Below are 27,925 nucleotides of genomic sequence, written 5' to 3' on the forward strand. Positions count from 1 at the left end.
AAAAAAAAGGAACAAAGAGGTTTATAATCCTCAGCAGAATTTATAATCTAACATTTGCAAATTCCCTGTATCCTAATATTTGTTTAGAACTCCCACTAGATTACAAATCTTTCCTTTATATTTTCCTTGACTACCTATTGTAATGCTCAACGTAATTAAGTAATTGCTCAGTACTAGGAATAAACTCAGGTTTGAAATTACCCTGCTATACCCCTGAGCCCCTGAACTACTTCTCCAAAGAGTTAATATTCAATCCCCGAGAAGATGCTTTAAGCCTTGTTCATTCATTAATTGAGCACTTCCTACATGGCAAGCTTTACTCCCTTGAATCATGATCAAATTGCAACTAAAATTAAAGTCTTTGTTTGTTTGTTTACAGCCATACCTGTAGCATACAGAGGTTCCTGGGCCAGGAGTCGAACTGGAGCTTTGGCTGCAGGTCTACGCCACAGCCACAGCAAGATGGGATCCGCATTGCATCTGTGACCTATACCACAGCTTACACCGCCAAATCCTTAACCCACTGAGCAAGGCCAAGTATTGAACCCACATCCTCACAGACATTATTTTGGGTTCTTAACCTCCTGAGCCACAACTAGAACTCCAAATTAAAGGCTTTTATATTTTTTTCAAAAAAATTAAAGGCCAGATCTTTAACCCACTGAGCAAGGCCAGGGATTGAACCCTTGTCCTCATGGATGCTAGTCAGGTTCGTTAATCGCTGAGCCATGACAGGAACTCCCCAGATATTAAACAATATTCTATGTGGGAGGATTTATGTTTATGAATATAGAATATACAATATAGGAAAGCAAATGCAAATTATCCTTCTGGGTCAAAAGAGCTGAATTGAAAAAAAAAAATACAGTTTTGACATGCTACCAACTATAACTGTCCAATGGAGGGCAGAGTTTTTTTAATTCAGTATTATTTATTCAAATTTATTCAATATTGAATCTTTTTAGTCAATATTATTACACAGAGGGAGAGACTGTTGTGACTTTTGATTTCCTACTTAGAATAAAAGCAGTGAAAATTATGCTTTACAAACATTGCATTATTACTACATCATTGTGATATGGCTTTATTTGATTGTATATAGAGGAAAAATAACATTGGAATTAAGGCAATAATCACATGTGCAAACCAAGCACAATACCCTGACGCAGTCCTTAGTAAAAGCTCTTTTGGTTAGGTGACGGTTGATGTTGCTGCATGCAGATCAGTCATTGTTTTGAAGTATAAACTTTGAATAGCTTCATTCATTTAAAAAAAAATCTCTCCTACTGGCCCACAATGGCCAGAAGAAGCCTTCGGTAATCTCCACTTGTGTCACTTGCAATCATTGTGCCCAGGGTCTTCTGATACATCTGACTGAACATCTGTTTTATTTGTACAAGATCAATCTGCATGCAAGAGATGATATTTTTGATATTAGAAAAAAGCTGTCAAAAGAAATCTGATATTTATTAGAATTATCCTTTAATAGTGAAAAGAACCTAATCATAACCAAAGCAGAGGGGTTTGGTTATAGCTAACATTCATAACAATAAATGTCTGATCCATTATTCTGTAATGATATTGGATAAGGGTGATACTAGTTTCATCTACTATTCCAAATATACTAGTTATTTAAAAACCATTTGATAGGGTGGCTATTATCAAAAACACAGATAATAACAAGTGATGGCAAGGATGTGAAGAAATTAGAACCCCTGTGCATTGGTGGTAGGAATGTAAGATAGTGCAGTCACTGTAAAATAGTATGGTAATGACTCAAAAAAAAAAAAAAAAAAAGAAGAATTACCATATGATACAGCAATTCCACTTCTGGGTATTCACAAAAGTGAAAGCAAATATATGAATACCCATGTTCATAGCAGCATCATTCACAACAGCCACTAAGCAACCAGCATCAGACTGTCCACTGATGGACAAATAGATAAACAAAAGATGGTATATACACACAATAGAAGGTTATTCAACCTTAAAAAGGAAGAAATTCTAACACGTGCTACAATGTGAATGAATCTTTTTTTGGTCTTTTTTGTCCTTTTAGGGCCACACCCACGGCATATGGAGGTTCCCAGGCTAAGGGTCTAATCAGAGCTGCTGCTGCCGGCCTACACCACAGCCACAGCAGTGCCAGATTTGAGCAGTGTCTGCGACCTACACCACTGTTCATGGCAATGCCAGATCCTTAACTCACTGAGCAAGGCCAAGGATCAAACCCACAACCTCATGGTTCCTAGTCAGATTCGTTTCCACCACCCCACAATGGGAACTCCTGAATCTTAAAGACATTAAAAGGACAAATACTGTAAGATTCCACTTATATGAGTGTCTAGAGTAGTCAGATGCAGAGGACAAAAAGTAGAATGGTGGTTGCCAGGGATGGGAGCAAGGGAAATGGTGAACTATTATTTAATAAGCATGGATTTCCAGTTCTGCAAAGTGAAAAAGCTCTGGATAGTGATTGTGGAACAACAATGTGAATGTACTTAATGCCACTGAACTGTAAATTTAAAAATGACTAAAATGGGAGTTCCCACTGTGGCGCAGTGGGATCAGTGGTGTCTTGGGAGCAGTGTGATGCAGGCTTGATCCCTGGCCCAGCACAGTGGGTTAAGGATCCGGCATTGCCAAGGCTGCAGTTTAGGTTGCAACTGTGGCTTGGATCTGACCCCTGGCCCAGGAACTCCATATGCTCTTGCAGTGTAACAGGTTAAGAATCTGGCACTGTTCACTGCAGCAGCTTAGGACGCTGCTGTGGCACAGGTTTGATCCCTGGTTGGGGAACTTCCACATGCCATGGGTGTGGCCAAAAAAAAAAAAGATGAAAATGGTAATTTTTTATGTTATGCATATTTTATTATAATTTTTAAAAGAGATTTCTCTGAGAAAATTTAGATTTAAGGAGTTCCCACTGTGGCTCAGCGGAAACGAATCTGACTAGCATCCGTGAGGAGGCAGGTTCAATCCCTGGCCTCACCCAGTAGGTTAAGGATCCGGTGTTGCCATGTGGTGTAGGTCACAGACACAGCTTGGATCTCCTGCATTGCTGTGGCGGTGGTGTAGGCCAGCGGCTACAGCTTCAATTCAACCCCCAGCCTGGGAACCTCCATATGTCGCAGGAAGGCCCTAAAAATATTTAAAAAAAGAAAGAAAATTTAGATCTAAAAATGAATACACAACAAGTCTTCTCCAAACACCGTATCATGGCTGTCTTTTAAAAAATGATTTACCTTCTTTGGTATCATTTAGTAGCATATGTTTTCTTTCAATTCAAAAAAGAGTCCACTAAACATACAAAGTCAGGAGTTCCCGTCGTGGTGCAGTGGTTAACAAATCCGACTAGGAACCATGAGGTTGTGGGTTCGATCCCTGGCCTTGCTCAGTGGATTAAGGATCCGGCATTGCTGTGAGCTGTGGTGTAGATCACAGATTCGGCTCAGATCCTGGATTGCTGTGGCTGTGGTATAGGCTGGCGGCTACAGCTCTGATTAGACCCCTAGCCTGGGAACCTCCATATGCCACGGGTACGGCCCTAGAAAAGGCAAAAAGACAAAAAAAATATATATATATACACACACACACACACACACACACACACACACACACAAAGCCAAAGAAAGGTATACATTTGAGGCTATATTTAGGTAAAATGATAAAGATAAAATTTTTAAATTATTTTATAATTAACAGTGTATGCTAAATTTCCAGAATTTTACATCCAATAGGATTTATCTGCATAGGTCTTTCATACAGTTTTTTACATAAGCAAAATGAAAACCAAAAGATAAACATCTTCCAACTTGTCATAAATCAGTATTCTCTAAAGACCTTCTTAAGTGGGAAAATTTCTCGCATTGGCTTCAATGAAGTACAGTGGTTTGTTTCACTAAAGCAAGCTTTTCTCACAGGAGGAGGAAAGGGAACACTGTGTTAAATTTTAAATTTATACAAGCTCCACCAGCAGTGAGAAAAAGAGTCTTTCTTAATATCAGTCCTAAAGGACTGACAACCAACTAAGGAACTCTTAGGAAATCAACATTTTAAGTCAGAGAAAGACAAATGTGGATGACTTCATTTATATGTGGAATTAAAAATAAATAAATAAACAAACATAACAAAACAGAGTTACAGATAGAAGAAACAGGTAATTGCCAGAAGGGAGAGGGTTGGGGGAGGAAAGAAACAGATGAGGAAAATTAAGAGGTATAAACTTCCAGTTGCAAAATAAATGAGCCACAGTTATGAAATGTACAGTGTGGGGAATAGAGTGAATAACTATATCATATCTTTGTATGGTGACATCATAACCAGACTTACCATGGGGATTATTCTGAAGGGTATAGAAACACCAAATCACTATGTATAACAGAAACTAACATTGTGCCATAGGCCAATTATATTTCAAAAACAAACAAACTCATACAAAAAGATCAGATTTGTGGTTATTAGAGGTGGAAGGTGGAGGGAGGGGAATTGGAGGAAGGTAATCAAAAGTTACAAACTTCCAGTTATGAGAAAGAAGTAGGGATGTAATGCATAACATAAATATAATTAACATTGCTTTATGTTATATATGAAAGTTATTAAGAGAGGAAATCCTAAGAGTTCTCATCACAAAGAAAAAATTTTATTCGTATTTCTTTAATTTTGCATCTATATGAGATGATGTATGTTCACCAAACTTATTGCAATAATCATTTCATGAAGTATGGAGGTCAAATCATTATGCTGTATACCTTAAATTTATATAGCACTATGTCAATTCTATCTCAATAAAACTGGAAGAAAAAAATTTTAATATTGCTTAAAAAAAAAATCAACATTCAACATCAAGAGCAGAGAAGAGAAAGCCTCACCTCACTCCGCGTAACCACAATCCTGACCAGGGTGGAGTCATCTGTGCCGGCACCTTTCATGGAATAGTAGAGCCTCTCAGCAAAGAAGGCAGGGCAGTTCAGGGCACACTGCACTGCAAGTGAGAGATGCCTCAGATGTGGGATCATGATTTGACAAAGGTGTCCAAGCACCAGCTTCATCTACCACCTACAGCTGTTTTTCATCATTTTCTTTTCTTTTCTTTTTTTAAAGGGCCACACCCATGGCACATGGAAGTTCCCAGGCTCAGGGTCAAATTGGAACTACAGCTGCCAGCCTACACCACAGCCATAGCTACACGGGATCCAAGCTGTGTCTGTGACCTATACCACAGTCATGGCAATGCCAGATCCTTTAATCTACTGAGCAAGGCCAGGGATTGAACCTGCATCCTCATGGATACTAGCCAGGTTTGTTACCACTGAGTCATGATGGGAACTCTGCCTTCCATCATTGTCTATGCAGTTATCTCAGAAATCTGAGGTGCGCTGAAGATGTTCTCCCTCTTGATTTATCTCAGCATCCATCTTTCTACCTGCATCAGACAGGCTACCTTCAATTCTGAAAGATTCCCTCTGGCCAATAAATCCCATTTTTCTCTCCATAGATGCAGTCACTTAGATTCTTAACATCTTCCCTCTTAAAGTGAGAAAATCTATAGCAACTGTGTTGTGCTAACATCTTGCTTAAAAGGAATAGTGACTAAAATCTGAATTCTAAAAGTCAAATACATCATTTGGCTGAGAGAAGGATGTAAGATACATTCCAATTAAAAAAAACAAAACAAAACAAAACAAAAAACACACAGCGAGTTTGGTTGTGGCACAATGGAAACCAATCCTACTAGTAGTATCCATGAGGATGCGGGTTCAATCCCTGACCTCGCTCAGTGGGTCAGGGGATCCAATGTTGCCATGAGCTGTGGTATATGGTCACAGACACACCTCGGATCCAGCGTTGCTGTGGCTGTGTTGTAGGCTGCAGATGTGGCATGGGCTGGCAGAGGAGGCTCTAATTTGACCCCTGGCCTGGGAATTTCCATATGCTGTGGCGCTAAAAAGCAAAAAAACCAAACCAAACCAAACCAAACACAGACTTGAGCAAAGACTTAAGAATGGTAAGAAATCTGTTATGTTTTCTCTTAGGAAAATTAAATTAGCAAAGTCTCTTCCTGCAGATGATAGAGACGTACTAACTATACATTATTAGTTAACTGCAATTACTATAGTAGTATCTGCAAGACACTCAACTGTCAATACTAATGTGTTCTTAATACTCTCTTTACTCTATTATTCCCCAGGACAATGAAATTTTATTAAGCATCTGGATGTCAGGTAACCAAATACTGGATTTTTTTTTTTTTTTGTCTTTTTGCTATTTCTTCCGACCGCTCTCGCTGCATATGGAGGTTCCCAGGTTAGGGGTCAAATCGGAGCTGTAGCCACTGGCCTACGCCAGAGCCACAGCAACTCGGGATCCAAGCCGTATCTGAAACCTACACCACAGCTCATGGCAACGCTGTATCGTTAACCCACTGAGCAAGGGCAGGGCCCAAACCCGCAACCTCATGGTTCCTAGTCGGATTCGTTAACCACTGCGCCACGACGGGAACTCCCAAATATTGGATTTTTAATTTCAAAAGGGAAAAGGGTCTCATTTGGGCTGAGTACTTTTTTTTTTTTTTTCCTTTTCTAGGGCCACTTCCCACGGCATATGGAGGTTCCCAGGCTAGGGGTCTAATCGGAGCCACAGCAACGTGGGTTCCGAGCCGCATCTGCGACCTACACAGCTCACGGCAACACCAGATCCTTAACCAACTGAGCAAGGCCAGGGATCGAACCTGCAACCTCATGGTTCCTAGTTGGATTCGTTAACCACTGCGCCACGCCACGACAGGAACTCCTGGGCTGAGTACTTGAAAGGCGTTCTGGGGGGCTCAAAATGACGTGTTGTGTGGAGGCATTCTATAGTTCCTTAGAGCTTTCCACTCACCTTAATGGAAATGCTATAGTCTGTTTTTATATTTTTGTATAGTCTTGAAGAAGGGCTTAAAGAATAAAGACCAAATAATTCCAGAACAGTCCCATTTGATCATACCACCAATAAGAAGTGCATATGAAAACAGGAATAGCTCAGCCTCTGCCTATGCAGATTCCAGGGAGGCTACAATTAATAATCACCATTTAGGAGTTCCTGTCGTGGCTCCGGGGAAACAAATCTGACTAGCATCCATGAGGACACAGATTTGATCCCTGACCTTGCTCAGTGGGTTACGGATCCGGCATTGCCATTAACTGCGGCTCGAATCCTGTGTTGCTGTGGCTGTGGCATAGGCCGGCAGCTACAGCTCTGATTTGACCCCTAGCCTGGGAACTTCCATATGCCATGGGTGCAGCCCTAAAAAGACAAAAATAATCATCATCATCATCACCACCACTTAATAGGATCAACTACTCAAAGCTTCACTCACAAACAAAACAAAGTGAAACACAAAAGTATCTTACAGATGGTCTTCAAGCCACTTTCGACATTTCCAGAAAACTCACGGCCAACACTGCTTAACAGATCTCGATTAGCCATCTGCAAAGAAAATGCATAGACGTTAAAATATTTTCATGCCTTAAAACAGAAGCCAGATCTTCAAAAGAAAAGCTCATACCCTGGAATAAGCCTCCATGGTAGCTTTCAGCTGAGGAAAGCTTCTTGTGGCGAGAATCATGTTAAAACAAGATTCATCTGTCCCTAACCTCCCTTCGCCAGCTTGATAAAGACGCTGAGCGTCTTCCTGAGCCATCTGGGGGTTAACATTCTGGTTCTCGTCACGATTTCCCTGCAAAAGAGGAAGGCAGGAATTAGAAAAAAGTGATACAAGTTCTATTTTAAAAAGTTTTTCCACTCTAGTCACTTCTGAATTTAAAGGGACAGTTTACTAAAAATGAAGGCATAGTTTGTCTTGCATATCTTTCGTTTCCAAAGAAACAATATTTATGTAATTAGTACTTGATTATACTGCTAACTTTGGACTTTATAATATATGATCATTGTTTAATGAGATTATATTAAAATAAAAGGTTTTTAGGGCTTTGAAAGTTAGATTAAATCAGAAAAGTTTTCCATAAAAAATTACACTTTTTTTGAAAGTGTAGAAAATTTTATTAATACTCAGTTTTAAAAGCTTTATACCTGTGATACACCAAGAGAAAGGGATTCTTAAAGAAGTTACTCTTTAGGGTTTAGCCTTTGGTTTACAAATTGTGGGGTTTTTAAAAAATTCAATAAACATTTATTCAGTATCAGGTATTAAGAGACAAGGCATAATGCAAACCACAGGGACTGGAATTGACTACGGCCCCTCCATTCCTCCCATTAAGGAGATAAAAGACTCCTCTACGGCAGGATTAGGGCTATAACCAAGGTCTCTGGGTATTAAGTGCAGGCTTAGTGCAGGGAATGACAAGTGGCCCAATAGAGTCCATGAAAGCTTCTCTGAGGTGCTCTGAAGGGTGGTAATAGGGCCAGGACAAAGAGACTGGTGTGTGTTGAGACTGCAAAGTATGACATCGCCAGAGACTGTGACCATACACAGACTTGTGATCCAGAGAGTCCTGAATACCAACAATGCAGCCACTTCCAGCTTCTCAGAGAAAACCTTTTTCACCTCTCTACTGATAGGGTCTACTTCCATCAGTCCATGTTCCAAGCGAAATGAGCACTGTCCCACTCAGTTCGGAGAGAGCAGCACTGGGGTTTCCCTGGAGGGTGAATATCCCTGCACTCAGGGACCAAAGTAACTTTCTATTTCTCATGATGAAGCGACTCCTGAGCTGCACTTTGAGGACCTCCTCTACTAGGAAATACAAACTACAACTCAAAGGGAGACGTGACGACTCTTCTTAGCTGGGGCTGAAGATCAATATGCATTATATTGAGTTCCACTTTGTATAAGGTATGGAGCACTTGCTTTGTGCTAGGCTGTATTTGTCAGGGTTCTCCAAAGGAACAGAATCAACAGGATGTGCTACATGGTGGAGACACAATAAAGAAAAGGGCTCTGCCCTCAAGGAATTTAAGGGAGGGAGCATAGAATATGGAGCCTGTGTGAACTTCCTTTCTTCCAACCAAATGCAATCATAACATGTAAGTATTTATTTTGAATGTACACATTAAAAATGTCATGTGAGCCTTTTATTTATTTATTTTTGCTTCTTAAGGCCGCACATGTGGCATATGGAAGTTCCCAGGCTAGAGGTCAAATCTGAGCTACAGCTGCAGGGCTACTCCACAGCCACAGCAACGTGGGTGGGATCTGAGCTGTATCTGTGACCTACACCACAGCTCACAGCGATGCCAGATCCTTAGCCCACTGATTGAGTTAAAAGAAGCTATAAATATGGGAGTTCCCATCATGGCTCAGCAGTAACCAACCCAACTATAATCCATGAAGACGCTGGTTCGATCCCTAGCCTCACTCAGTGAGTTAAGGGTCTGGTGTTGCCGTAAGCTGTGGTATAGGTCACAGACGCAGTTCGGATCCTGCATTGCTATGGCTGTGGTATGGTCTGGCAGCTGCAGCTCTGACTGGACCCCTAGCCTAGGAACTTCCATATGCCACAGGTGGGGCCCTAAAAAGCAAAAAGTAAAAATGAAAGAAGCTATAACTCAAGTTCTGCTAGGCTGTGACAATTTATAGACCAAACTCTTCCCTGGGATGGGAGGGAAGAAAGAAGAGAGGGAGAGAAGCTACTCCAGGTCCAAACAGTTAAGCTTAGACAGGTAGTTGGCTTCTCTCAAAATAGAAACACAAACCCAAACAAAGGAAAAGCTGTCCTCTAAAGTTTGAATGTCTGTGTGAGCAACAAAATGGAGAGGTGTTCCTTAAAGATGAGAAACTGTCTTCTCAATAGCGCTGGGCACAAAGAATGCGTAAAAGAAGCGTATTCTAAATGGGCTACTGAATTCAGCACAGGAAAACATGTTTAGGAAAAACTCCCCAGATTATTGTCTTTGGATTCAAGCACACAGTACAGTTCCATTTTCCCAGGAAGCCACTCCCTAGAAGAGGATCTTTTACTTTATAAAATGGCTGGGCCTTGAACCCTGCATAAAGAGACATTCAGCAGCTCACTAAAGTCTTTTATTTTCAGCCGTGCCCATGACATGTGGAAGTCCCTGGGTCCTTTACCCATTTCATCACAAGAGGACGCCTTAATAATCTTTTTTTTTTTTACCATTAAATCTTGGTCCTTGATTTTTTTTTCATGCTAACTTACTCCCCTGCTCTGTTACTCTGTTGTAGGTAAAGTCAATGTCTTCCCATCCATTTGCTTTCTTTTCTCATTTCCATACCCACTCACTTTAGCACACCATTGTCTATGCAACTACCCCACTTTGCTCTGAAGAGCCTTTCCTCTACTTTTAGAATCCTCAGACTGTCCACCTTGTGCACTAGCAGAACAGCCAATAACTCCTGATACTGAATCAGTGTGCTACTTTTTTTGGGGGGGAGGGAGCCACACCTGAGGCATATAGAAGTGCCCGGGCTAGGGGTTCAATCAGAGCTGCAGCTGCCAGGCTAAGCCAATGCCACAGCAACATGGGATCTGAGCCCAATCTGTGACCTGTGCCGAAGCTCTCAAGACATCCAGATCCTTAACCCACTGAACAAGACCAGGGATTGAACCCACATCCTCATGGATACTAGTTAGGTTCTTATCCTGCTGAGCCACAGTGGGAACTGCTGTGTGGTAGTCTTTTGCATCATCTCTCAAATATATCCCGATCATCCCATTCTAAATGCGTTTATAGTATTACTCCAAATACTCTATTTGGATAATTTTCTGCTACTTTTCCAGCACATCTGGGGAATCAAAATAAGGAAGGTACTAATCACATTACTATGGATGTTGAAACATTATCTGCATTACTGACTCTCCTCACACAGTTCTCACTCTTGTAGCACTTCCATGACAGACTTCCACATATTCGGTTGATTGCCCAACTTAACTGGCAGTACAATACCAAGCTTAAAAGTACAGATTCAAGGAGTTCCCGTTGTGGAGCAATGGAAACGAATCCAATTAGTATCCATGAAAATGTAGGTTCAATCCCTTGCCTCTCTGAATGGATCAGGGTTTTGGCATTACCATGAGCTGTGGTACAGGTCACAGACGTGGCTCGGATGCCACGCAGCTGTGGCTGTGGTGTAGGCTGGCAGCTCTGATTTGATGCCTAGCCTGGAAATCTCCATATGCTGCGGGTGTAGCCCTAAAAAAAAGGCAAAACAAACAAACAAAAGGTACATATTCATCTCCATTCTAAGATACAGAGCCTCAAATTGATTCCTGATTCCATATAATCTTAAAGAGGTTAATTTCTCATTCCTTACAAAAGCCAGATCTGCAGATATAAATTTCCATAGTGACTACAAAGAAATTTGAAGTGCATTCTGTGTTGTCCGTTTTAACGACAGCAAATTCCAAGGGGGCTAAATATTAAAAGGAATAATGAATGCTACTGCAGAGTTCCCATTGTGGCTCAGCAGGTTACAAACCTGACTAGTATCCATGAGGATGCAGGTTTGATCCTTGGTCTCATTCAGTGGGTTAAGGATCCAGCAGTGCTGTGAGCTGTGGTATAGTCGCAGACTCGGCTTGGATCCTGCCTGGCTGTGGCTGTGGCTGTGGCATAGGCCGGCAGCTTCAGCTTCCATTAGACCCCTAGCCTGGGAACTTCCATACACTGCAAGTGTAGCCCTAAAAAGAAAAAAAAAAAAATGCCTACTGGCAATCGCAGTAAAGAATGTTGCTTCGGGAGTTCCTGTCGTGGCACAGTGGAAATGAATCTGACTAGGAACCATGAGGTTGCAGGTTCAATCCCTATCCTCGCTCAGTGGGTTAAGGATCCAGCGTTGCCATCAGCTGTGGTGTAGGTTGCAGATGCAGCTTGGACCCTGCATTGCTGTGGCTGTGGTATTGGCCAGCAGCTTCAGCTCCAATTAGACTCCTAGCCTGGGAACCTCCATATGCCGTGGGTGCATTAAGGAAAAAAAAAAAAAAAAAGTTCCTTCTACCAAAGCACAAATATTTATGCCATACTCACCTGGCACATGGATACAAGTAAACGTTCAAAATGCCCTGATGTATCTGACCTAATGTCCTTTTCAAGATCTCGTCCAAATTCTGATTGATAACATCGGACAATTTCTCGGATTTCCTGATTTGTTCTTGTGCACAAAATTTCAATTAATACACGTTCCTGAGTTCCTGCTCCCTATGTAAAATGAAGAAAGGGAGAATTACACACAGGAAAACAAAATTTCTGAAAGTAATTCATTTTACTGTTCCATCAAATATTTATTTGGCCTGAACAGCTCTACATATTGAGATGACATAAAAAAATATACTGATAGGAGTTCGCTCATGTTGCAACAGGTTGGGGGTCTGACATTACTGCAGTGGCTCGGGTTGACGCTGTGGGGTAAGTTCAGTCCCTCGCCTGGGAACTTCTGTATGCTACAGGCAAGGCCAACATTTTTTTTTAATTTTTAAAATAAGGTATTGACTTAGCTATCACTGTAATTTCAGAACTGCATGATTTATGGATATTTAAATTGGATAAAATATTTGGAATAAATGCCATATAGTATATAGTACCTTCATTGCATTCCGTAAACTCCAGGCATCATAATATGTAGATGGCATGAACAGGGCAAGGATCAGTTCTTCCATATTTCCACTTAACTCTGATTTAAGATCTTTGATTAAATCCTGTTAAATTACAAATACAAAGTAAGTATATGTGCTCTCCAAATTTTGCTTAAATTTTTTAAGAAAAATATGAAAAACAGAATCAAATTGCTTTATGAAAACCTCAATTTCAATTCTGAATATTATATACTAAAAAATAAGTAAATGTATATACATTTTAGGTTTATTATACTCAAGCAGATATATTTGATTCATTCTATCAATAAATACTTAATAATAAATTACTGTAGTTTTACCACTAAACCAGGTACAGAACAAGAGCTACATGAAACAAAGAACAATTTAACAAAATGATAAAGATATTTACTTAGTATAAGAAACTATTCTTTTTCTATTTAGAAGTAGAAATTATCATCATGTTCTTATTTGAAAAGATAAACATCTAAAAAAGATAATACAAGGCAATCTATACTCCAGCACCAAATGAGTAAGTAGCACAGAAATAAACAGGAAAAGTTAAAAGTGGGCTAGAGAGAGCCTAGAGAAAGCCCACATCTTGAAGAGTATGTAAAAATTAGCAGCCAAAGAGAAAGGAGAAAGTTATTTCCAGCCAGGAGGAAGAACACAAATAAGGAATGGAAAAGTAGTTCCCAGCCTTGGCTATATGCAGTGAAATCATCTGTTGAATTTTTTCTTTTTTTTTTTTGTCTTTTTGCCTTTGCTAGGGCTGCTCCCATGGCATATGGAGGTTCCCAGGCTAGGGTCTAATCGGAGCTGCAGCCCTAGCCTACGCCAGAGCCACAGCAACTGGGGATCCGAGCCATGTCTGGGAACTACACCACAGCTCACGGCAGAGCCGGATCCTTAACCCATGGAGCAAGGCCAGGGATCAGACCTGCAACACCATGGTTCCTAGTCAGATTTGTTAACTACTGCGCCACGACGGGAACTCCCTGTTGAACTTTTCTTAAAAAAATAAAATAAAAAAATTTATGTGAAGAATGAATACTCAGAGATTCTGCATGTGTTTTTTAAATTCAAAAAGAGATTATGATGCTCAGCTAAGGTTGAAAATCACTAGTAAAGAGTCAAGAATGAGCAAGGCTTGTTCAATGGAACAACAATAAGATAACCAATTTTGTAAGAGGGTAATATTTTCATAGACCAGTAAAATCTATATGCTTGAACTATTACCTTGAATACCAAGCTAAAGAATGAGGATTGATTCCTCATGCTGAGAGGAGCCACTGGAAATTTTTATGCAAGAAAATGGCATTGATATAGCAACAATAGGTAGTATGGACTATAATGACAGAGGTTATAAATGAAACTTAGGCTATTGGAATATTTAGGTAACAAGCAATAAGGGCTTGGTCTTGAGTGATGACAGTGTAAGTGGAAGGAAAAAAGGAGAGAGAAGACACATTTTTACCTTTTTTTTTAGGGCTGCACTCACGGCATATGGAGGTTCCCAGGCTAGGAACCTGGGAAAATTGGAACTACAGCTGCCAGCTTATGCCACAGGCACAGCAACACCAGATCTCAGCCATGTCTGCAACCTACATCACAACTCACAGCAATGCCGGATCCTTAACCCACTGAGCGAGGCCAGGGATCAAACCCGCAACCTCATGGTTCCTAGTTGGATTCATTTCTGCTGCGCCACAAAGGGAACTCCAAGAAGACACATTTTTAAAGAGCCTTGTTACAGATAAGATCAAGATAACAACCAGCTGCTAGGACAAAGCAGTGCCTGGCATACAGTAGGCACTGAAACAATATTCACTGACTGACAAAGATGAATGCGGAATCAAAGATGATTCCGTGCCAGGCTGGAAGAAGAGTGTTTTTATTAATAAGAAGTCAAGATAAAAGGTTGCTGTGGGTAAGGAAAATAGGCTGTGAATTTAGTTTTAATTTAAAAATGACATATGAGAAAATTCAGGACAGCATAGCACAGACTACATATGAATTAAAGAAATACTACTCTAAGAGAATTGAGTCTGATGTTGAGCCCTAAGAGAATCTAGAGTTTGTGTTGCTTAATCAGCCTTACGACTAAGAAAGTGGATCTAGATTGGGAAGTGGTAAAGGCAGAAGAGATGAGGTGGGACGAGCCAGTGGACCTCTACTCCCATTCTGAGAAAAGTAAACTGGATCCAGATGATGTCAGGAAATTTCTAGGATTCCTATCTAAATGACAAACCAAGACTACCCAGCCTTCCCCTTGATATTTAAGAAGCCATGACACTTTTCAGCCACAGAATCTTGCATGATTTAGTCACTGATCATCCACTGAAATATTAGTATTTATCACGAATTACTGTTACTGTGCTTGGTGCTATAAATACAAGGATGAATATGATTTGGCTTGCCTGAGGGGTGCTCACAGTTTTTTTAGGGGGTGGGCAGTGAGATTACCTAGAGCAGAGGTTTTACAAAAGAACTATGCAATTACAGTGGAATTGATACAAAGTCTGCCCAAAGCAACAAGAGAAACTTCACAAAGTAGCTTAAGTCAAATCCTGGAGAATTTGTTTGCTATGAAGGAAAACAGGAAAAGGTGTTCTAAAAAAGAACAACATAAACCAACCACACAAGTATGTGTGCAGTGAATGGCAAGAAGTCCATACAAACAGAATACAGGATATATTTAGAGGGAGGGAGAGGAGAGGAAAGGAAAATGATGCCAAGGACCAAGAATAAGCAGGGGCTATATAAGAAGTCCTTGAATCCCACCATACGAAGACTGAGAACCAAGCTCTTTATTATGAGTGTGATCATCGTCTACTTTCTATGGAACATCTGTCACCTACCAGACATATTAAATAGGTGTGACTATGAGATCAAGGACTGCTCTAGTATTGCAAAGGCTTTTAAGAGTAATCAATATTGAAGACACCTCTCCTAGGGTCCCTGAAGTCCAGCTGTCTACTTTATATTCACCAGTACTAATAAAAATAGTATACAACCTGACATGCATGTAGGGCCTACAGGCCACTGTCAATGCTCCTGCGAGAAAAGAGAAAAACAAACAAACAAAAACATACCTTGCCATACATGGTCTTAAAAGCTGCTTTAATTTTTTGCCTTTGATCATTGGAACGGTTGGCCACAATGTCTATAATTGCCTGCTCGTCTGTCCCTGGAAGAATCATACACAGGTTTTTTTTTGGGTTTTTTTGTTTTGTTTTGTTTTGTTTTGTTTTGTTTGGCCACCTTCATGGCATGCGCAAGTTCCCAGGATCGAATCTGCGCCATGGCAGCAACCCAAACCACTAAGGTGGCAACCCTGGATCCTTAACCCACTGCACTACAGGTAATTCCAGAATCATACATGTTTAAGTGAGGATGAGGTCTGTTGGGGTGCTCCCTGTGAAATACCTCTTAGATGCTTACAAGATGCCAGATTAAGGTGAGGTATGTGCACACCGGCTGACATATAAATTTTACTTATGAGCTAAAGCTTATTTTTACCTTACACTCAATCACTTGAACTTATTATAAATGAGACAAAAATATGTTTTCCTTACCAAAACCCTTCATTGCTTTACGAAGAATTTCTGCATCTCTCATGGCATCGAAGTTGGCAGCCGGTCGGATGGTCCCTTGAGTCACTGTGGCAAGCTGAGAACAAGAGGCATAAAATCCAAGTCAGTTATTGTGGTAATATATTTCACAATATATACACATAACGAATCAAAATGTTGTACACCTAAAACTAATACAGCGTTATGCGTCAATTGAGTCTCAATAAAACTGAGAAGAAAATATTATGAAAAAATATTCAACGTCTTTAATAAAAGAAATATTCAAAAAAAAAATACAACTCAGGTTTCTCTGATTATAAGAAGACAACTTAAGACTTCTTCAACCATCACTCTAAGGCAAAGAAGCCAGTGCTTAGGTTTTTTAAAACAAGGATATTTATTTTCAGGGCTCATTCTGGAACAGACAGAGCCTATCTTCCTTCTGCCAGTAGATAACCAGACACCAAACTTTCAGGAGACAAGATTATCAAGCTTGTGAAGTTAGTCACACTCTTTCTATGTCTTGGTTTCCCTCTTGGTAGAAAAAGAGGATAAAAAGAGAGTGTGAGATCAGTGGCAATATTTGATTTAAAAAATATATTGGAGTTCCCATCGTAGCTCAGTGGTTAACAAATCTGACTAGGAACCATGAGGTTGCGGGTTTGATCCCGGGCCTTGCTCAGTGGGTTAAGGATCTGTCGTTGCCATGAGCTGTGGTGTAGGTCGCAAACGCGGCTCGGATCCCGAGTTGTTGTGGCACTGGTGTAGGCCTGTGGCTACAGCTCCGATTTGACCCCTAGCCTGGGAATCTCCATATACCACAGGAGCAGCCCTAGAAAAGACAAAAAGACAAAAAAAGAACATAATAATGGCTTTAGTGAGGTAGGGCAGGAGTTTCCCAATGAGGTTTCAAACAAGCAATATAATTTTGGTAATAACTCTTTATTTCCTACCTATCAGATTATTAGACATAAAATAAAAACATTTGATAATAAGAAAAGCACAAGAATAGATTCTTGGAGTTACAACATTCTTCACTGATTTTACAAGAAAATAAGCCAGAAAGCAAAACAAAGGATATATTTATAATTTACATATACATTTATATTTAGATTAAAATTATATATATAATTCAACTTAAACATGATATATATTAAATATATATTAAAACTATAATATGTATCTGTAATATATTATATTATAATAATATAATAGGAAGGTCCCATTGTGGCTCAGCAGTAACAAGCCTGATTAGTATCGATGAGGATGCAAATTCGATCCCTGGCCTTGCTCAGTGGGTTAAGGATCCGGCATTGCCATGAGCTGCAGTGTATGTCGTAGATACGGCTCGGATCCTGCATTGCTGTGGCTGTGACATAGGCCAGCAGCTGTAGCTCTGATTCAACCCCTAGCCTGGGAACTTCCATATGACACAGGTGTGGCCCTTAAAGGCAAAAAGAAAAGATAATAATAAATAAATAAATAAATATTATATTACATATATAATGAAAATTAAGCCACATAATTAAAATATAATTTATATATATTTATATACATAATTGTTTGGACTTTTTTTCCCCTTCCATATGTACCCACGGCATCTGGAAGTTCCCAGGCTAGGGGTTGAATTGGAGCTGTAGTTGCCAGCCTACACCACAGCTACAGCAATGCCAGATCCCAGCTGCATCTGCAACCTACAACCCAGCTCAAGGCAACACTGGATCCTTAACTTACTGAGCAAGGCCAGGAATAAAACCTGCATCCTCATGGATACTAGTTGGGTCTCTGCTGAAACACAACGGGAACTTCAAGAAAAACGGTTTTGTTTTATAAGAATAAAGTCTAAGTTTGAAGTGAATCTTCATCAACAACACTATCATTCTCCAGGCATTTTCACTGAACTCAAAAGAAATCGGGGTCCATGTTCTTGAGGTCAAAGCTCTAACAGGAGATTTCTGAACACAGCAAATCCCATACTATCTGCCACCACAAATTCCATCCTTTGACACCCATTTGATTTCAACCTTCCTGCTGAAAAAACAGCCACAGAATTACAATTGGATCAATCAGGAGAGGCAATCTAGCCCCACTGTTCAGCCACAAGAAAAACTTTCTTTATGGAGTTCCCATCATGGCACAGTGGTTAACGAATCCGATTAGGAACCATGAGGTTGAGGGTTCGGTCCCTGCCCTTGCTCAGTGGGTTAATGATACGGCATTGCCATGAGCTGTGGTGTAGGTCGCAGACACGTGGCTCAGATCCCGAGTTGCTGTGGCTGTGGTGTAGGCCGGCGACTACAGCTCCGATTAGACCGCTAGCCTGGGAACCTCCATACGCCGCAGGAGCGGCCCCAGAAATGGCACAAAGACAAACAAAAACAAAAACAAAAACAAAAATTTCTTTACATCTTCACACACACAGACCCCCAACCAACCATCATTTTTAGTGGCAGGGAGCTCACCCCTCACAAGGTAGTCTATGCTATTTCCATCTAAAAGCTCTTCCAAAATCTACTGCTCTGTTAACATTCTGGTTTTCTGGTTTCAGTCTTATGTTAAGGTGGTAATTGTTATACAAGATAATGTGCATGTGCATATGTATTTTACTTTCAGTGTTTTATTATGTTTAAAAACATTTTATATTCAATCATAAAATGATGCCTCTAAAATTATAGGCAAGCTTAAACTAAACTAAAATAAAAATTCCCATAACAAATGACTAGACTAGCTACAGATTTATATGACTAACAATCAACTTCAACAAATTTTTTTAAAAAAGGATTGAAAGCAATTTATCATAGCTTTGGAGGAATATCATTTACTGTATCAGCAAAGTAGCACTGTATAACAGGGAAACCACTGGTCTGAAAGGCAGATGACTAGGATCTAGTCTCAGCTTTGCCATCACCAGCTGTGTGGGCCAAGTTTCTTAATCTCTCTAGAGCTAAAATTCCAGAGTTCCCATTGTGGTGCAGTGGAAACGAATCCGACTAGGAACCATAAGGTTGCAGGTTCGATCCCTGGCCTTGCTCAGTGGGTTAAGGATCTGGCATTGCCATGAGCTGTGCTGCAGGTTGAAGACACAGCTCAGATCTGGCGTGGCTGTGGCTGTGGTGTAGGCCAGCAGGTGTAGCTCTGATTTGACCCCTAGCCTGGGAACCTACATATGCTGCAGATACGGCCCTAAAAAGCAAAAAAAAAAAAAAATTTTTTTAAATAAAAAATGAAAAAACAAATAGAGCTATAATTCCTTGAATCAGAAAAGCCAGAAAAACTGGCTAAGGTGATTCTCTTCCAATACTGTAATCCGTTTCACATCCTAAAATAGCTTGAAAATGCTAGATCTTTATGAATAAACAGAATAAGAGAAAATCAAGATAAGGTAAACTTAAACTGCTTACATTCCTAGTAGCTTGTATAGGATACAAAGGAATTAACAAGTCAATTAAGGAATAAAACTTAGTATTAAAATAAGGCACTATACTAGACAGGGCAAAATCCCACCTCTGGGACTACTGAAAAAAATCAATTTAACAGACATTAGTTGGCTATTATGTTTAAATCCCTGCCAAGTACTACAGAGACATAAAGATAAAACAGACACAGTTGAGCTGTCAAGGAAGTAGTGAGAGACAAATACACAAGATATTAAAACTAAATGAAGGTACATACAGGAGATCTAGTGTTTAGTGGACATTAGAAAACCTTACTCACTTCACTGCTATAATCCAAAGAAATAGGAGAGAAAACAGGGTAGGAGGGAAAGGATTCTGTACTGATCTGAAAGAAGAGTGGAAAGTTAGAAAGGCAAAAATGGAACACAAAACCACACATCATAAAACATTGCCAGAAATATCAATCACCCAGTCACCCAAGTTCATGGTAAAACTGCCAGTGAGGCAGGAGGAAAAACAACTAAAACCATGCCAAGAGCCCAAATGAATTTCTATGAAAACGAACATGAGTATCATCACCTGTGAAAAGGGACCTATAATTTTCTTACCAAAATCATCAGGACACTACTTAAAGCAGGTGGGCCAAAGACAGCACAAAGTCTGCGATTAAAGTCTGAAGTGACATGGAACTTCTCTAATGTCAGCAAAGGAGTAGTGCCCTTCTTTAACATTATCCAGTTACTCAGATTAAATTTAAAAAGTAGGAAAAAAAAATACCTGACTAGGGTAAGGAGTTTGTCCTCCAGGATACTGAGAAGGCATTGGTCCTCCAGGAAAACCACCTACATGTTAAGAAAAAATACAGCAAACAGCTCTCAACTGATTTTTCAAAACAGTATTGATTATGAATCTGGAAACAGATGAGAACATTCACACTGTTATTCACTAGAATAAACTTTAAGTAATGTGTTTATAATTTACCAAATCAAAAACCAACTTTGGCCACAAGAATCTTTTAAAATATTCCATGTCCTACACAATTTCTTATAAAAACAATACTTTAAAAATAAAATAAAACTCTTGAACCGGATTAAATTTTGATTCCATCTGGAAAGGGCAACAGGACAAAGTTCTGGGGGGTGTTTCATCTGTGCTATAGGAATAAGCAAAGAAGTTCCTGAAGGTTTTGCTCTTTGGCTCAGGAACAGACAGCTTTTTTTTTTTTTTTTTTAATTGAAAAAATGGGTCTTGGAGTTCCCGTTGTGGTGCAGCAGAAACAAATCCGACTAGTACCCATGAGGATGTGGGTTTGATCCCTGGCCTCATTCAGTGGGTTGGGCATCTGGTGTTGCCATGAGCTGTGGTGTAGGTCATAGACGAGGCCTGGATCTGGCATGGTTGTGGCTGTGGCCGGCAGCTGTAGCTCCAATTTGACCCCTGGCCTGGGAACCACATGTCATGGGTGTGGCCCTAAAAAGCAAAAAAAAAAAAAAAAAAAAGAAAAGAAACAAATGGGTCCTTATTCCCATCTTACTGATTAAACTTTTTCATCAAATTAATATATTTCAATAAACAATATAGTACTTAAAATTATTTATAGAAGCATTTAGTATAAAGGTTTACCGAAGATGATCCCAAACATAAACTAAGGTCTCTCAATGGCAACTGAAAAATGCAAAATATCATGCTATTATTTTTCTCCAGACAGTTGGTACCTACCAGGTACTGGGACCTGTGCTGGGCCACCACCATAAGACTGTGAGGGTGGCTGTGGATAGCCAGAAAAGCCTGCTCCACCTGGTGGAGCTCCAAATCCTTGACCTGGAAGAAGAGAGGGAAAAAAAAAAAAAAAAAAAACCAAACTATAGACAGTTTTCATAATTGAAAACTTTAAAAACAGTGAGAAAAAATGTACTAGCACACTATAGCAGCAGTTTCTTTTGGTCTAAATTCAACTTCTCACCAATTCCTGCCCATTAAAAATATATTAAAAACATTTTACTTCATTCATCCTCTTTAATAACAATACAAAACGCTAAGTTTCTTTGGTTTGGGAGTTTTTTGCTGTTTTTTGTTTTTTGTTTGTTTGTTTGTTTGTTTTAACCACTTATGCACAAAGCTGTCCTAAAGGTCACAATCATGCTAACTGAAATGTCTTTTTTTTTTTTATGGCCACATTGGTGGCATATCGAAGTTCCTGGGAGCCTCAGCTGCAACCTACATTGCAGCTGTGGCAGTGCTGAATCATTTAACCCACTGGGCCAGGCCAGGAATCAAACTCACACCCCAACACCCAACCTGAGCTGCTGCAGTTGGATTCTTAACCGACTGTGCCATAGTGGGAGATCCTAATTGAAATTTCAATTAGTTTTTTTAAGATTACAAATTATCGAGCAAACTGTTATATATTGGTCCTCCATTACCATGCAATTTATTCCAATTCTTTTCACAACAGAATTCTGGAGACTGCTCCCAGCTTTCACGCCCCCTGAAAATCTTTATTCCTTTATCTTATTAGCTAGGTCCTTACTGTCTGAGGTGGAAAGTAGCCTAAGTGCAACTCTGACCTCATACAAAACAAGAAGAGGATTAAAGAGAGAAGGAAAAAATGCTAATTCCACAACCCATGACTCACCTCCAGGATAGGAAGGAGCTCCCCCTGGCTGTGGGGCACCAGGATAGCCTCCAGGGGCTGGATAACCTCCAGGGGCAGGGTAGCCTCCAGCTCCTGGGTAGCCACTACTTGGTGCTGGTGGGTAGGCACCTCCTCCCATTGGAGGAAAACCACTAGGATAAGGATACTGACCAGGAGGGGGAAAAGATGACTCCTGACCTGCAGGCTGAAAAACCGGAAAATTGTTCAAATGAATGTGATCACTGAGAAACATAATCCTTCTAAAAAAGGAAACAAACAGAGATAACTGCTAAGGTCTAGCTTTTTCTTTCTTTCTTTTTTTGCTTTTTTAGGGCCGCACCCTTGGCATATGGAGGTTCCCAGGCTAGGGGCTGAACTGGAACTACAGCTGCCAGCCTATGCCAGAGCCACAGCAACGCCAGATCCAAGCCATGTCTGACCCACTCCACAGCTCACAGCAACGCTGGATCCTTAACCCACTGAGCAAGGCCAGGGATCGAACCCGCATCCTCACGGTTCCTAGTCAGATTTGTTTCCACTGCACCACGATGGGAACTCCTAGCTTTTTCTTTAACATGTTAAAAAACCCATTAGAAACCTTGGTATATCATACTAGTTCATCAATATATTAATTTGCAGGACACTTGTTTGTCAGAATTTGGTTAAATATAATTCCACCTATGTCAGGCAACAGGGGTTTGTTTCTCTATTTTGGAGTAAGAGCCAGGCACTTTCCTCAAGGCTTCAGGAACAACTACCAAAACTCAGTGATTTTCCTAGCACTTGGAAATATGGGGAAAATCCACCTCTCTACCCTAAAAAGAGGAAGTCATGGCTCTTTTGCAACACACTCAGACCTTTGCATAATAGGAAAAAAAAAAAAAAAAGGTGACCTGAGTCATACACTGGGTGTGACATTCTGGAACTCAGTTCAGATCACAAAATGTGATCTCTAAGTGTGGCAAAGATTGTTATATGTTCATTAAACTTTTTTCCAGGCCACGAAACTAGACACTTCCCAGGAACCCCTATAGTTAAGTAGGACCACACGACTGAATATTGGTAAATGAATGTGTTCCAAAGTAATACACACCCCTTCCAGCCTGGTCCCTCTAACTTCCCACCCAGTCCTCCATGCTCTCTTCTCTTTTCCTCCATCTGCCTGTGGGAAGCAGAGGATCCAGTGGAGGAATCCAAAGCACTTAAGGATGACAGAGCCAATATATGGAAGGAGCATGGGAACCCCAAAGACCACATGGAACGAACCTCTTAGCTCCCCCCCACGCTCCTCCCCGCATACCCCTCCCACACTCCACCCCTACCACTGACTTCCAAGAGACTGAAGGAAGCAAGAAATGAATTTTTACTGTGTTAAGTCATTGGGAAGTTAGAGTTGTCTGTTTTAGCAATTAGCCTATATAGACTAAAATGGTTGCCAAAGTCCAGTATAGTACATAAAGACCTGGGGACATTTTCTTAATTCTCATCTCTTCTATGATAAATTCAGGAGAGCTATATATTCACTTTACATAAAGGTACATGTGTCATCATTAAGCTGTATAGACCTCTCTTTCTATTCTCCCAGAGTTAGAAAGAAGCCAGAAAATACCTATGAGCATAAAATTGAAATGCACAATCCTTACTTATGCCTCAGCTATGCGGTCAGTCCTTAGAATAGCATAGACATCAACAAGGCAGAATTTGGTAGTACATTTATAAAACACACTCCAAATACTGCAAGTCTCAGAACTACAAATCCAGGGCCCTCTAATCCACTGCAATTTGTTACCTCTGAGTCAAGCCCTTCTTAATTAAATTTTTAACACAAAGGTTAAAAACCAGTGACTCATAGGATAGATTTAGCTTACATACATGTATTGGTTCATACAGCATTTAACATTTAAAAAATACATTTCCCAATTCAAAAAGTGGACAATTTCACATAAAATCCAGATTGTTGGCTTTACTTGAAGAAATGGATTATCTAGCAACACTGTGTCAGCCTCTGTGCATGGCCATATAAGGCTGACATTGAGTAACTGATGCCTTTCCACAGCTGAGGCAAACCCTTGTAGTTTTCCCACCACACCTGCCTTCTCTCATGTACTCTATTCAGTACCTCTAGCCATTTGAATATATGATCCCTGCTCTAGCATATTTCTAAGAGTTGTCATGGGCTACTCCTGTACAACACCTGTTCCAAGAACATGAGCTATTTTAGTATCATAAGTGGCAATACTTACAGGATATCCAGGGAAAGGTGGGTAGCCTGTGGGGGTATAGCCTGGGTATGACATTCTGTAACAACAACAAAAAAAATGTCCTCTGTAATTTCTTATAAGGATTAAGGCCTTTGAAGATATATACTGTCATAGGTTTTAATCAAAGCATACCTTCTTTCAAAAGAGTCTAACAGGCAGACTGATTCAGAAGCATTCCGTGAGCCCATATTTCTAACTAATCTTCCAGGTGATACTACTGATGCTGGTCTATGAATTATATTTTGATTCCAGAATATTTTGGCATATCTGGAACTACTATCTAATTTGTCAAGTTTTTCAATATGTATGTTGGCTCTTCTCCCCAATACAGCTATAAATGATTTTTCTCTCTTTTTTATTAAGACCCCAAACAAATCCAGTTGAAAAGTTTTGAAAGTCCATTATGTAATAAGCATTGTCCTAGATGCTGATAAAGAGATGGTGGTGGGGAGAAGTACTCTGCCTTTTGAGTATATAGTATAAGAAAATGAATCATAACTTTAAGTTACTTTAGTGTCTCTTAACAACATAAGTACAGTACAGAAGCTAAAAATTGTTGTTAAGAGACAATGAAAATGAATGGGCATATATTGAGTCAGTTAAATATTAATAGGAAACATAATAAGGAGGAGTTCCCATTGCAGCTCAGCACGTTATGAACCATACTAGTACCCACGAGGGTGTGGGTTCAATCCCTGGCCTCACTCAGTGGGTTAAGGATCTGGCATTGCTGTGGCTGTGGTGTAGGTCGGCAGTTGGACCCCTAGCCTGGGAACTTCCATATGTCCTAGGTTCGGCCCTAAAAAGCAAAAAAAAAAAAAAAAAGGAAGAAAGGAGATAATAAGAAAACTGATTTGGTCAGTTCTAAAATAGTCATTTGGGATCCAAAGACCTGGATGCAAAGGAACAGGTTAAATCATTTTCTGCTTTCTTCTCTAAGCCACAGTTGATAAAATGAATAAAGGAGAAACAATAACATCTAAGGACAGTCAGATGAACCAAGGGCAAAAGAGGTCAAGGTCAAAAGAAAGGGGAAAAATCTGAAAACAATTTATGAGAGAAATTCATAACTTTAAAGGCAACAAGTGTTACAGCACCAAAGACTACATAAGCAATTTAAATTTCTAAATCTTGAGAACTGTTTCAAGATACAGTTAAGTTCATTTCTATATTCTTTAGCTACTATATCAAATCTTACCTTTAAGGACCCTAGAGGAATTATGTCAACAAGAGTTTCAGAACAGAATGAAGATGAAGTAGACTATCTGCATATGAGAAAACTTAAAGCAATTTAAAGAAAATGAATTTGGGTACATTTTGAAGAATAATTATATAGGGGTTCCCTCTGTGGTGCAGTGGGTTAAGAATCTGACTGCAGTGGCTCAGGTCGCTGTGGAGGGATGGGTTTGATCCCTGGTCCAGTGCAATGGGTTAAAGGATCCGGCATTGCCACAGTTGTGGCATAGGTCACAGCTGCGGCTGGGATTCAATCACTGGCTCGGGAACTTCCATATGCCACGGGTGCAGCCATATAATTAAAAAAATATATAAGTATATAAAGGACTATAATGCAATTCCATTTCCAAGATGTACCTTATAGAAATACTTGCACAAATGCAAAATTCTATTCATACAAGGCTATTCATTTCATTACAGCACTACTTGTAATGGAAAAAGATTAAAAACAATCTAAAAGTCCGTTAAAAAGGGACAAGTGAAATAGATTATGGGTAACCATACACTGAAATGTTATGGAACTATTTAAAATGAGCAACTCTCTTTTTACTCATATGTGATACTATCTCTAAGTCACATTAAATGGAAAGAAAGGTGGAAAACTGCATAGATACTTTGCAAACAAATGTGTAAAGAAAATACATTTATTTGCTTGTATGTGGAGAGAATATCCCTGAAAGTATACTCAATCAAGAAAGCAGTTAATAGTGGCTGCCTTCTAAGAGGAGGGCTGGGACATAACAAGGAGACTTACTTTTCGATGCACCTAACCGTTTTGGAATTGTGCATGTATCATCTATTCAAAAAGTAGATTTAAAAAGCTTTTGTAAAAAGCTTAAACAAACCCAAGGGTGACTCAACAAACAACTCAATTTTGCCCAAGGAATAATGACTACACCAGTGAACCAGAAATTTTCTTTTCTTTTTAACATTCTCCATCAGCAAATACTTTTAAATGACTAGGAAAGTAATCTTAGTTCCACAAAGCATCTCCACCCAGTGAGTCAACTACTAAAAGGGGTGGGTCTCACTATGCAAGTCTCATAAATGGCATGAAGCCCAAGAACACAGGAGGCAGCTGTTGCAAATTAATGAAACAAATATGAAACAGGAACAGTGAATGAAGATGGCCAAGAGCAGATACTACAATTTTCCAAAACGTGTCTCTTGATTGGGAAGGACCTTTTAAATCCGTCAGCAAGGGCCCTTCAGTAGAGAACTGGAGTCCTGAGTAGCCTCTGCATGGGCAGGGTAGGCAACCAACACCAGAGGATTGCAAGGCTCAGGGCAAAATTCTCTTTTAGCGGCCTATCCACTTGAAACTGCTTCCCTGCCTGAGAAGTAACTCATTCCAGGCATTATCTAAGTAGGACAGATTACTTTATCAGATCAGCTACCCATCAACTGGGAGAAATGAGGGAGTTTAAAAGCAATTAGAAGACGTCATTTCTGTCACTTTTGGGGGGACATCAAGCATTTCCTTCTGTAGAAGTGTTCACACAGGTTGGGCTCACATTGGCACATGTTTGCTGCTGTTCAGGGAATAGGCACCAAATCTGGAATGCGACTTCCTAGGAGAGTTTCCAAGGATTATAGACCTGAGCCAGGTTTACAGGTTCTGTCCTGGGGGCGGGGGAAGGGGGTGTCTCTAAGCAAAGTACAAATTTCTTAAGTTTCCCTAAATTTGCTGTGTCACCAGCAAGTCTAGACCCCCCCGGCTGGACTAGCCTTCGGTGCTGCTCGCTGGTTTTCCTACTCAGCCCTCCCTGAGGCCGCTTCAGCAGGGCCGTGCCCTGGCCTCAGTCCCTCCACCTGCGGCCCACCTGCCTGCGTGGGAGGCGTCATTGCTTCCTCCAAACTGTGGACAGACAAGTGAACAGGTCTTCCGGTAGCCGGGTCGCCTCGCCGATTCCGCCCCAATACGCCCCCGGCCCAACGCCCCCACTAGGCATCCTGGGTCCCGCGACGCGCACACCGCGACGCCCGCCACCCGGCTGGCCCACAGGCCCCTCCACCGCCCCGCGGCTCCAGGACACGCGCGGGGCCCCGCCCTCCCCCGGATGGCAGGCCTCGGAGCGGGCCGCGGCGACAAGACCGAGGGGGACGCGCGGTGGCAAGGGCAGGGGGCGCCGTTCCTCACCTGAACCCGGGGAGCAGCGTCACACACACTCGGGATCGGTCGCTGGCAAGATGGAGGCGGGGAGGGCGGGGGGAAAGGCGGGGCGCCCAGGGCCGCCTCCGGAGCCCGTTAGGATCGCAGCCGCGGCTGCCG

General features: G+C 40.7%; 1 protein-coding gene across 2 annotated transcripts; it reads right to left on the reverse strand.

The window, feature by feature from the left end:
• Positions 1-1,068: 1,068 nt before the first annotated feature.
• ANXA7 (annexin A7) lies at positions 1,069-27,925 on the reverse strand. Of its 2 annotated transcripts, XM_047760702.1 has the most exons (14): positions 27,794-27,898; positions 24,400-24,454; positions 22,157-22,361; positions 21,241-21,342; positions 20,299-20,363; positions 19,841-19,906; positions 16,130-16,223; positions 15,647-15,741; positions 12,543-12,656; positions 11,989-12,159; positions 7,550-7,720; positions 7,395-7,470; positions 4,872-4,984; positions 1,069-1,406 (listed from the first exon to the last, which is right to left on the reverse strand). In XM_047760702.1, the coding sequence occupies exons 2-14, from the start codon at positions 24,451-24,453 to the stop codon at positions 1,284-1,286; spliced, it is 1,449 nt and encodes a 482-aa protein (XP_047616658.1). In that variant the 5' UTR covers position 24,454; positions 27,794-27,898; the 3' UTR covers positions 1,069-1,283. The 2 variants fall into 2 exon arrangements, with proteins under 2 accessions (XP_047616658.1, XP_047616659.1); XM_047760703.1 differs by lacking the exon at positions 19,841-19,906 and having other exon boundaries at positions 27,794-27,925.

Source organism: Phacochoerus africanus, chromosome 15 (genome assembly GCF_016906955.1).
Source record: "Phacochoerus africanus isolate WHEZ1 chromosome 15, ROS_Pafr_v1, whole genome shotgun sequence".
NCBI lineage: Eukaryota > Metazoa > Chordata > Mammalia > Artiodactyla > Suidae > Phacochoerus > Phacochoerus africanus.

Bases quoted from the DNA above. Each gene is read 5' to 3' on its own strand.
- ANXA7 (XM_047760702.1), bottom strand. From the start codon at position 24,453: ATGTCATACCCAGGCTATACCCCCACAGGCTACCCACCTTTCCCTGGA. The intron at 20,364-21,240 runs GTAGGTACCAAC...CTTAACATGTAG, and splicing joins AGCACAGGTCCCAGTACCTG to GTGGTTTTCCTGGAGGACCA. The intron at 19,907-20,298 runs GTATTTTTTTTT...CTCTTCTTTCAG, and splicing joins AAACTCCTTACCCTAGTCAG to ATCAGTACAGAATCCTTTCC.